General features: G+C 50.0%; 3 protein-coding genes across 3 annotated transcripts; all 3 read left to right on the top strand.

Annotated features, from left to right (window-relative positions):
- The first annotated feature begins 708 nt into the window (after positions 1-708).
- Positions 709-5,369, top strand: K441DRAFT_125819 (uncharacterized protein). Its single transcript, XM_067640042.1, has 6 exons — positions 709-1,108; positions 1,420-1,621; positions 1,784-2,057; positions 2,111-2,468; positions 2,521-4,649; positions 4,700-5,369. Exons 1-6 carry the CDS (start codon positions 930-932, stop codon positions 4,912-4,914), a joined length of 3,357 nt encoding a protein of 1,118 aa, XP_067503408.1. The 5' UTR covers positions 709-929; the 3' UTR covers positions 4,915-5,369.
- Positions 5,355-7,964, top strand: K441DRAFT_125815 (general substrate transporter). Its single transcript, XM_067640041.1, has 5 exons — positions 5,355-5,963; positions 6,027-6,323; positions 6,400-6,904; positions 7,102-7,472; positions 7,567-7,964. The coding sequence occupies exons 1-5, from the start codon at positions 5,794-5,796 to the stop codon at positions 7,856-7,858; spliced, it is 1,635 nt and encodes a 544-aa protein (XP_067503407.1). The 5' UTR covers positions 5,355-5,793; the 3' UTR covers positions 7,859-7,964.
- A 991-nt stretch (positions 7,965-8,955) lies between these two features.
- On the top strand, positions 8,956-9,872 carry K441DRAFT_660688 (uncharacterized protein). The gene has a single exon (XM_067648747.1). The coding sequence runs from the start codon at positions 9,240-9,242 to the stop codon at positions 9,486-9,488; it is 249 nt and encodes an 82-aa protein (XP_067503406.1). The 5' UTR covers positions 8,956-9,239; the 3' UTR covers positions 9,489-9,872.
- The last annotated feature ends 1,024 nt before the right edge of the window (positions 9,873-10,896 follow it).

Below are 10,896 nucleotides of genomic sequence, written 5' to 3'. Positions count from 1 at the left end.
GTCCTCCATAACAGGGGATCAAGGGGCACTCGTTCCAAAATTTTCTAAAGAAAGTAAGCCTCTAACGGTTCCTACTGCAGTCGTCTTCACGCTGCGGCAAAGCGTCTGACTGGAGGAGTTGATTGGAGTGGTTGACAAGTTGGGAATAACCCCTTTAAATCAAATGCTTTTCCTATAGCCCATACAGACGCGAGCCACGGGCTGAAGGGACAAGGCGCCTCGCTGGCAGATGTGATGGATGTTCGGAGTATCAAATCAAAAGCTCCCACAAATGCAGTGATTTATTTCGCGGGCGTGGCCATCGAAGCGCAGAGAAGACGAAAGACGTTCCTGTGCTTCAGCGATTTTGTGATTTTCTGTTGGCGAATGCGGGCGTCACACAAATCAAGAGACGGCCATGGGCCAAATACTCGTTTGGCTCTCCGTAACTTAGCGTTGGTTGTGCGTGGTTTACTCTCCTACGCCCTCCGCCCTCTAAAGTTCCCATCGCCCACTCCCGCCGTTGGCAGTACTGCAGTACTAGTTAGTGACCACAGGCCCCGCGGGTTGCCAGTGAAACTAGCTCTTTTCTCCAAAGTCCTCTCCAGAGCGGCGCGCGTCGTTCCGCCAGCAGTTTAGCGGCGCTTGCGATCTTGCGAATACCAGTCGAGTTAGACCTCCCGTGTTTCGCTAGAAGCGCATCAACGTCTTGTCTGGCTTCACTTTCACAGCCTCAACACAAACCCTCTAACTCTCAACTCAGTCTTCTGTCCCCCTCATCATCCTCTTCTCCCGACGCAGCTTCGGGTTTCTTTTTAAGCATTAAGCCTGCCCCAGTGCCTGTGCATTCATTGTGCATCCTGCGCTGACACGAGCCGTGAGCTCGCCGGCCCTCCGCCGTAGTCCTTCCTCCGATCTCCTCGACTGACTATTATCTTCCACCTCTCCCAATGTCCACCACCACAGCCGCGCCGTCACTCAACGGAGCCTCTACTGCCAACGGCCCCATAAATACCTCCACACCTACAGCTTCGGCTGCCAGCAGAGCACAGCTGAAGATGAGCACAAGCGGTAAAGCTGCAGAAGCAGCGCGCAAGCAGGCTGGGAGCCCCATTGACGGCAGCCAGAGGTGAGACCTATTCCTTATCCGATGTGCCCCTTATGCATTCCCGATTTTCCAATCGCACCATGGTACTCGGCTCGACCTTCCCAAAGATATCGTCTGACTGTTCGCTGAGTGGCACTTTCTCGTGTGACATGGGTTCAGTCACATGGGATTGTAGTGCGACAGCTCCTGCTTTGTCCTTTGGCTGTATCTTTAGTACTTTTGAGATGGTACTGTTGTAACCTCGTGTGCTCCCTATATTCCCATGTTGCTCTCGACTTTCTGCTCGATCCCTTCACCTCTGCGAGTGTCTGCTAATCCACAAATGCTTTTAGGAAAAACACCACTCAAAAGGCTTGGACTCAAGGCAATCCTATCACACAGCGATCTTCAAACGCAAACAATTCGAATGGTATCGTCAATGCATCAAAACCCACTCCAGCACCTCAGAATTTAACGACGACTTTTTCTGGAGAAACACAATCCCCAATGAAACACTTGAATGACAGAATGATGTTCCTCCTTGCGAACCTAGCAGTAAGTACACTGGTTGAAGATCTATCGGCGGTGGGCAATGGACTAGAATCATGCACTACTATGGCTTTTGCGTGGGGCTTCGTTTAGCTTGCTCACCGATATAGCGTTATGTGGCGTTCCATAATTGATACAGCGCGGGCTAACATCATGTCTTCTATTCAGGGTCTCCTAGCGAACATTACTCTCAAGAACGGTGAAAAGTACACTGGTGTCCTTTCCGGAAATTCTCTCGATCCAGCTGAAATGCGCTATGTTTTCAAAATGGTAAGACGAGTGCAAACAGCTGGCGATCAACAAGTCAATGGAGTCAGCGAAGCGGCAGACGACTATGTCGGTGTTGGTGACAACCATGTGATGACTTTCGATATTGGTGATGTCGCAGATCTGTGTGTTGGGAATGTTGTGCTGGATAAGAGCCAAGTGAAATCCCAAAACGGTACATTTCAAGTTCATCTCAAGCAATTTACAATTAACTCACATTCGTGTTAGGCCTCTCCAGCTTCAGAACTGATGCAGACATCTCCGGAAACCTGGCTCTTCGTGAACGAGATCTACAACGCTGGGAGCCGTCTTCGGATGCGAATGTGAATCTATCCCTAGAAGACTCAGGGAAGCCAGGCTGGGACCAGTTCAAAGCCAATGAGCAGCTCTTTGGCGTGAAGAGCGATTACGATGAGAATATTTACACGACCACGATTGATCGTAGTAACCCATTATACCAAGAGAGGGCAGCCCGTGCGGATCGGATCGCTCGTGAAATCGAATCGAGTAGTGCATTGAATGCACATGTTAGTGAGGAACGAGGCCATATTGTTCCGGATGATAAAAGCATGGATGAGGAAGAGAAGTATGTCAACACATTCTGTATTGATGGTTAGCTACTCTAACAAGTATTTTAGATATAGTGGAGTCCGTCGGGATTTCCCCCCTCTGCCAACTGGACAGCCGAACAAGTATACTCCCCCTGCAAGGCGGGCACCAACCGGTCAACCGACTGTTCCTGGCGCACCTGTAGACCCAGCCATTATCTCATCACAAATTGCACGCCCCGGCTCAAGTTCCACAAAACCACCTTTGGCAGCTGATGTTACTCTATTAGAAAAGCGTACGACTCCAGAAACAGCAAAAGTAGCGGAGGCCTCGAAGGCCGAACCATCCCCCGCACCCACCAGCTCTGAGCCTCCGAAAGCCGCCCCGGTTGCTACGGATGTGAAGACTACTCCATTAGCCAAACCTACTCCCGAGCCAGCTCAAAAACCTAGCACCACTCTCAAACCCGTAACTAGCAATGCAGTGCCACAGTCGGTGGCACGTAAAGTAGGCAGACCGGATAATGCAACGGCGAACGTTGAGCACGATCTGCTTGACTCATTCAAGCAGTTCTCTGCAACGGAAAAGCTGCGTGTCCAAGAACGTCAGCGCTCTATGGCACGAGAATCCAAGGCTGTAAAATTGAATGACCTCAAGAAATTTTCACAGAACTTCAAACTTCACACGCCCGTGCCCCAGGATCTAGTTCCAATCCTAGCAAAAGACGAAGACAAACAGCAGCAAATCGTGGAAAAAGCTCTTCGAACAGTCCAGGAACTCAAAGCTACGCCACCAAAGGCTGCGCCAGTCGCTGCAGAACAGAAGGCTCCTCGATCTAATAATATTAAGCCTGATGCCAACAATGGCTCTCCCAGTACAGCCACAGATCGTCAAAATATGCAGCGCCAGCGCCAGGGTCAGAATAACTATACTTCGGCGTCAATGAGAAGCGACCGTACACCTCAGAACCAGAATATGAATCAAGCGCCTTCCCGACCAGGTCCTGGTTTGGGTCAACGTCTTACCATCGCTCAACAGCAGCACAAAGCCGGGACTGGGCATTACAACAGCATTCCACATCCTCTTCCCATCCAAGACATGCGGATTCCACCGCCGATAGGACCCTCCGCTTCATCCAGCGGTGTACAGACCCCGACATCGAGCGTCTCCACAAGATTCAACGTCAGAGCCCCTGATTTCAAACCAAACCCCAACGCCAATACTTTCACCCCAGGCGGAAATCCCAGTACGGGCTCAAGTCCCAGACCTGACTCTGCTGCTCGCCCAGAGCCTCGTAAAGCAGCTTCGACCAGCTTTTTTGGATCTCAAAAGCCGGTTGCCGAGCCCCTACTCTTTGACGATGCATTCAACCCTATCAAGCGTATGATGAAAGAAGTGCAAGATGAGAATAAGACTAGGGAGTACGCTGTCAATGGCGGCATCCCACAGGCATACCGTACGGTTCCCACTTGGGATGTGCCTGAGGCGAATGAGGAGAAGAGCTATGTGGACATGTTTGAGAGAACTACAAACACCGCTCAGCCTATCTCGGCACCACAGACTGTTTTAGGAAATGGGCCAATTCCTCACCAGCACCAGCTACCTCCGCATCTCCAGCAAGGGCCGCAAAACGTCCCTCAAGCTCAAACTCCACAGCACACGCCTCGACACCCGCCTGTACAACCTCACCACAGTCAAGGAGGCCCCCATCATTTTGACGGCCACCACATGCAATTTTCTCAGTCAACATCATCAGTTCATCCTTCACCCCGTGCCATGCCTCCATACGTTTACAACGGGCAACCTCAGGGAATACCAGTATTCCAACAGCAGCCGCCTATGCAAGCCTATGGTATGAGCCCTGGTGTGCAACATGTTGCTCTTAGACAACCAGGAGGACATCAGTTCGTCAACGCTGCAGGCCCTGCAATGGGTGGGCACATGATGACCAATCAACCATCTGGTGGACCTTTCATGGGTATGCCGACAAATCAACAGATGCAGATGTACTCTCCAGCTCCAGGTCCTGTTTATCCGCATTACCCAGGACAGATGCCTGCACCTCCTGGCGCTAACGGCTTCCCAAGCCCCAGACCAGGAGGCGCTCAAATGATGAGTCACCAAGGATCTCAGCAAGGGCATCAGCCGCAGCAAATCATTTACATGCAGCATGGTGGACAAGGGCCACATATTTTTACTCAAATGCCAACAGGACAAAGTATGTTTTCTATTCTTGCACAAACGCCCTTTCAATTAACTCTCTTTTAGTGGCTCCCATGCGTGCACCATATCCTCAGGGACACCAGCCGCACTATGGCTCCCCTCACCAGCACCAGCCATTTCCACAACAACAACCTCATCGTGGTACTCCAAGTACTAGTTTCAGCCAGCCGATGATGCAACAGCACTCGATGCCTCCACAGGGCCCACCACCGACTGGACCAGCAGCACACGGTCTTGAAGGTGGTGAAGAGGTCAAATGAGCCTCTGCAACTAAGGCGGAGGCCGTCCGCGGGAGTCCCTCGCTTCGGGAGACTGCTGCACGGATGGTCGCAGTGTTTTAGTCGCACGCTTTTAAGCTCTACTTTGCCTATACCCTTTTTGCTGGATTCGTTGCTTTGCATTTAGCGTGGCTGGTTCTTCGATTTTCTATCTTGGCTGCTGCAAAAGCATAGCATGAGCGACCGGCGTTCGATACGGATATGGGTGTCAGAGAGCTCTATCTCTTGACGCTATCGTGCTTCGCATAGAAGCAGCTATATTATCTTGGTGTTCTAAGGCGTGTCGGACACTGGTGGCAGGTGTTGTTGTGGCAGTCCCGTGTCATGCGCACTCCAAGACGGTGGCAGCGACACAATCGACTGTGGATACTGAGGAGACGGAACTGGTTAGCATTTCTGAAGTGGATAGTATGGGGTTGTTGATTAGTTGAGGGAGCGCCAGATTGTGGATAGGGTGTTTGTGGACTAGGAGCTTTGTATGAAGGGTCCTTAGGGAGCCCAGCTTCTAGTGAAATAAGATGCGGATGCTTAAGCGCTAACCTTTCCTTACCGCGCCTGTGGTGGTGCTAGTCTGTCATGTAACCATCGCCATGTCAAGTGGGCATGGCTATTTATGATATCCACTTACTATGCGTATAAATTGTATTTGCGTATCCAGATTGTCACTGTGCCTGACGATCCTCGGCTGGATGCCTTCAAACGGCGTCTGACTTTCGCGAGTCGCGGGACCTGGACTGCCCCGTCAGGTCTGCGTGCATCTTTTCCGCCATGATCGCGTGGACCACCAGATAGTTATTCCATGAAGCGCAGCATCTCCTCGCCGCAGCCACGGCCTCCCACGAGATCTTCGAGCTGCAAAGCATGACCGACACTGCTGCTGAGCCTCTAATCCATGACCATGACCACCGTTCCGACTACGCCGAATCCAATAGCGATGTCGATGTGGACGAGAGCACCCTCGTCAGGCCCGGCGTATTCATATGGGTTCTCACTTTCTGCGCTGGTGTAAGCGGCCTACTTTTCGGATATGAGTATGTGCCTTTGAAGCCGTTCTGCACCTTCAGAAATGTCGGCTAACGGCTACACTACTACAGCACCGGTGTGATATCCTCGACCCTTGTCAGTATAGGAACTGATCTCTCTGCGCGCCCTCTATCAACTCTAGATAAGAGCTTAATCACGTCTTCCACAAGTCTCTTCGCACTCATAGCGAGCCCGCTCACGGGCGTGCTAGCCGATCATTGGGGCAGGAAGAGGGTTATACTACTGGCAGATGTGCTGTTCGTGGTTGGTGCACTGTGGCAAGCCCTGGCGAGTACCGTCTGGGGTATGATATTTGGTAGGAGTATAGTTGGGCTGGCGGTTGGGAGTGCTAGTTTTGTGGTCCCGCTGTAAGTAACTGAACCTTCATTTGAAAGGCAATATGAGACCAATATATGGGATGAGAGGCGGCTAACGGAAAGTTAGATATATCTCGGAGCTCTCTCCTTCACCCTTTAGAGGACGGCTTGTTACCGTAGCTAGCTTATTCATCACTGGCGGACAAGTAGTCGCGTATATTACCGGATGGCTCTTTTCCACGCATGCTCATGGTTGGAGGTGGATGGTAGGCCTCGGAGCGCTCCCCGCCACTATCCAGTTCCTTATTCTAGAGTTCATGCCCGAGACGCCACGATGGCTTGTCAAGGCTAACCACAAAGACCGAGCCAAAAATGTACTCCTGCGAGTATATGGAGGCGATGAGGAAATCAAGAACATGGTCAATGCTGTTCTTAGACGGATAGAGAATGAGATATTAGAAGAGGAAGAGGCTGCTGGAGGTAGAACAAACTCAGAAGTTCCCAAACACGGGTTCGGAGGGAGATTGGCAAAGGTCAATGACGGGCTTGTGCAACTGATTGCCGTAGGTGGGAATAGGAGGGCATTGATCATTGCTTGCATGTTGCAGGGTTTTCAACAACTTTGTGGATTTGTGAGTTCCACCAGTGCTCTTTGCCTCAAGCTCACCAGAGCCCCATCAGTCTTGAAAATATTCTTCTGCTCCAATAGGAGTGATCCTAGAAGTCTTCAGCAAAAGTCATATCTAAGCCTCTGAGGCCTCTCAGCTAATCGATCAGCTATAACAACCGGGGAATATTCCACACAGTTAGACCTAACAAATCTTTATAGAATTCGCTCATGTACTTCTCTGCCACCATCTTCTCTCTCGTCGGTTTTCGCTCACCAACCTTGACCTCCCTCTCGATTGCCATAACAAACTTTGCCTTCACACTCATCGCTTTCCATAGCATCGACCGAATAGGAAGGCGCCGAACTCTACTCTACTCCATCCCAATCATGGTCATCGGCCTCGCTCTCTGCTCAGTCGCTTTCAACTTTGTAAACATTCCTTCTCATGAAGCAGCAACAAATAATCCAGTTATTAAGGCCGCTGGACGTACAGGCAGTATGATTTGGCCTATGGTCATACTCGTTGCAATGATAGTTTACGTAGCGGGCTATGCGATAGGGATGGGTAATGTGCCATGGCAACAGTCAGAGTAAGGTCTTATTCATTTACCAGCTTCCACACAAGTGTAGCCTTCAGAATTTCTTGCTCCCAAAATACACGTCACTAACGGGAATTCTTTTCAGACTCTTTCCTCTATCCGTGCGCTCCATAGGCTCTGGTATCGCGACGGCGACCAACTGGGGCTCAAACTTCCTAATTGGCATCACCTTCCTCCCTATGATGGAAGGCCTGACTTCCGTTGGAACGTTCGCTCTGTACACAGCCATCTGCATCGTTTGTTGGATTACAGTCTGGCGGATCTACCCTGAGACTTGCGGCCTGAGTCTCGAGGAAGTGAGTAAGTTGCTAAAGGATGGGTGGGGCGTACAGGAGAGCGTGAGGCGCGCGGAGGAGAGAAAGCGTGCTGCTAGCTAGGCAGAGATTTGGAAGAATAGTAGTGCCATACAGCTCATTTTGGGGCCTCATAGGTGTATGAGACAACCCTAGGAGCATTGTCCATTGCCAGCTCAAATGATATAGGCGAATCTAAATCAAAAACGCTTCTTTAAGTAAATGGTGGCGCTAGCAGTTATAATGGGGTGGGTGCTGCGTGTGGGGGCCGGGCTCTTTCAGCTGGCAAATGACTCTCATTGCTGAGGATTTTTCAGCGGACTCTGTTCAGCGCACTGAATACGACGCTTATGAATAGAGAAGAACCCGATTTTGAAGTGTGTGCAAAAGTAATCCTCCTGTGATACCCTTCGGGTTATTAATTTTATTTGCACTATATATTGAACGAAGTGAGAGTAACAGCATTGAGTTTTGGATAGATTCATCAGACACCTGAATAGGTGAGAGTTCATGATAGCTGGCTAAGTGATCATATATCCTCATTATTCTCCACGCCACCCATCTCACCGCCCCGTTATATCGGATATTACAGCTCTGGGGAAGAATTTTGGCTTTGAGGTCGCATCACCTTACGATTGAGATTAAAATTCTTATGCTATTCGATCTTCGCCAGTAACGCAACAGGGAGTATTCAAATTTCTGATATAGAGGTCATTATACACATGATGAAGAGACAATTGCGCTGTAAAGTCCAACATATATCCCCAGAAATAACCACACACGATTTTTTTAAAAATAACTTTTTGAATCCTTCCCACTGCGCACCCAGCACTTAGCTCGCCAATGACTCTCCCTCAAGGCGACCTTCAGGCTCACGCCCCGGCAACATTTACGCATCCCAGAGTCCCCACGGATAATGCCCAGTCCGACTTCGTCAAAGGAAAGGCCAAGTCTCGCGAGTAGCCATGAAAAGATGCATACGATGCCAGGCTTGTTTCAGACCTGGCCTCACTTCCCGCAGCGCCGGACCCCAACAGTCAAGTGTGGACCGACCCCCACACCCGACTCTACTATCAGCAGGAGCTCTAACAAGCATTAGCTAGATACGCCAAGTCCTTAGCTTGGTGCATGTCTGGGAGCGTGCAGAAGGCGCAAAAGGCAGTTTCATACGTGAACACAGGGTGCAGATCATCAAGGCCCATACGAATAGTAACACACCACTTCAAACTAGCTAGACTAGTACATTGTGGGCGCGAGCAGCAGAGATTAGAAGATATGTAGGTGCTGGATGGGCTTCGAGCGATATCGCGACGTTTGAGAGTATGGTAAGAAATGTGTATCCACTTAAAGTAACTATCGGATTCTAGAGTAATGGAAACAGAAGTTAGGTCAGAATCCATATGTCTGCTTCAACCGTGCCTCACTTATTGGCCTTTGCTAACTCGTGCTCGTAGGGCGAAAGGTTATGATGGAAGCTGCACTAAGCATCTCAGTTTTCCCGGACAGCTCTCTCTGCGACATAGCCATAACCAAATGTATAGGCCGAGTTCGAGCTGATGTACACCTCACAGCTCAGGGGGGGTATCCTAAAGCAGCACCTGGCAGTAGTTTGGACACCCGCGCAAAGATCTTCGCTTACTTGCAGGAGCAGGATACGTTCCCCGAGAACGGTTTTGCGCAGGAAACATGTTGTGACTCACGCATACAAAGATAAGGTATTTCCTCTATCTCGCATATTGCGGGGACGAGCCGAATCCAGGTCAATGGATTGTACACCGGGGATATCGGCACGAGGCCAAGTTACGCGCTAGTTTTCCACTCGAGTATGTGCCTAGAGTTTCCAGACTGTCGTGGTTGCGTGCAGTCCGGAGGAAAATGAATGTGACGTTTGGTTCAAGCAAGCTCGATTGCGCCTTCTCATTGGTGAACGGAATGCAACGGCTGACGCTTTAGGTTTTGGTTACTGAAACCAGCTTCAATGCGTTATCGTTCCAATTCCGATATACGATGAATAATACGGAGGCACTAACGGAGACGAATCGACAAGCGGGGACGAATGATTTTTTTCGGCTGGGAGACTCTTACCTATGCTAATAATGATGCTTGATGGGCCATGTTTTGGCTTAAAGGGTTTCCAGAGATGCGCTATTATGGTGATAACATGGCTCATTTTGAGGTGGTGCAGTGCATTGCACGACCAGCTCGCTGCGAGATTTCAAATTTGGTACGCCCATCCAATCTCGCTTGATTGCCACTAACTGTACATAGTAATTGTAGCGAAGCCATATGCTTGGCTGCAAGAACCCTTAGTTCTGAATTTCATAGGCAATTGCAGAGACAGCGTGGTATTCGGCCACAACGGAGGCGTAATTAAGGGAGAAGAGAGGAAGCGTGCGTCTTCAATTTAATTCTCCTGGCCAACCACGGCGATTCTCCATAACAACCAAAAAGGTCTTTGCGTGTAGCCACTTGCTTCCCCCCCTTTGGCGAAAAACAGCTTCGATACCGGGCTAGGTTGCCACAGCAATCGTAGCGAACGCCTCTGTTCGCGATCGACCTTCCTCCGCAGTTTCGCAGTGTCGCGATCTTTGTCAAATATCGTGAGGTTTTCACCCTGTACGATATTACCAAATTTCATCGACCTCTCTGCAGAAACAGCCTTGTATTCGAGTTTTGGCGGCCGCAACGGAGGCGTAGGTAGAAAAGGGGAGGAAGCGGACGTCAGGCAACTTCATTGCTTCAATTCGATTCTCCTGGCCAACCAAGCCGATTCTCCAGGACAACCAAAAAGGCCCTTGCGTGCAGCCACAGCCGTTCGCTACAATTACCACGTAGAGTTGGTGGCGATTGAGCGAAATTGGATGCGCGTACCGAATTTAAAATTTTGGAGCGCTCGCTAAAGGGGGAAGCTGGACCTATAGATACAGACCCGACATTTTTGCCACTCGTTTCAATGATCCGTCGTAAAACAACTGCTTACTCTTTGCTAATATTCCTGCTAACCCAGTACCGGACTCGACTATTTATTACCTTGCAATAACAAAAAGGTGATTGTCTTGTGAAGAATTTCTCGCGCCTGAGAGTCAGCGCGCTTTGGGCTAAAGGCGCAAATGATATGAAAA

This window comes from Cenococcum geophilum, assembly GCF_001692895.1.
Source record: "Cenococcum geophilum 1.58 unplaced genomic scaffold K441scaffold_24, whole genome shotgun sequence".
Classification (NCBI taxonomy): Eukaryota; Fungi; Ascomycota; class Dothideomycetes; order Gloniales; family Gloniaceae; genus Cenococcum; species Cenococcum geophilum.
The sequence above is the reverse complement of the archived record's forward strand: the minus strand, read 5'-3'. Positions and strand labels throughout refer to the sequence as shown.

What these genes read in the sequence shown, in the direction of transcription:
- K441DRAFT_125819 (XM_067640042.1), top strand. Translation starts at nt 930, where the DNA reads ATGTCCACCACCACAGCCGCGCCGTCACTCAACGGAGCCTCTACTGCC. An exon ending in AGCATGGATGAGGAAGAGAA is followed by an intron (nt 2,469 to 2,520) that starts GTATGTCAACAC and finishes CAAGTATTTTAG; the next exon opens with ATATAGTGGAGTCCGTCGGG. An exon ending in TCAAATGCCAACAGGACAAA is followed by an intron (nt 4,650 to 4,699) that starts GTATGTTTTCTA and finishes ACTCTCTTTTAG; the next exon opens with TGGCTCCCATGCGTGCACCA.
- K441DRAFT_125815 (XM_067640041.1), top strand. Translation starts at nt 5,794, where the DNA reads ATGACCGACACTGCTGCTGAGCCTCTAATCCATGACCATGACCACCGT. An exon ending in GCTAGTTTTGTGGTCCCGCT is followed by an intron (nt 6,324 to 6,399) that starts GTAAGTAACTGA and finishes ACGGAAAGTTAG; the next exon opens with ATATATCTCGGAGCTCTCTC. An exon ending in GTGCCATGGCAACAGTCAGA is followed by an intron (nt 7,473 to 7,566) that starts GTAAGGTCTTAT and finishes AATTCTTTTCAG; the next exon opens with ACTCTTTCCTCTATCCGTGC.
- K441DRAFT_660688 (XM_067648747.1), top strand. Translation starts at nt 9,240, where the DNA reads ATGATGGAAGCTGCACTAAGCATCTCAGTTTTCCCGGACAGCTCTCTC.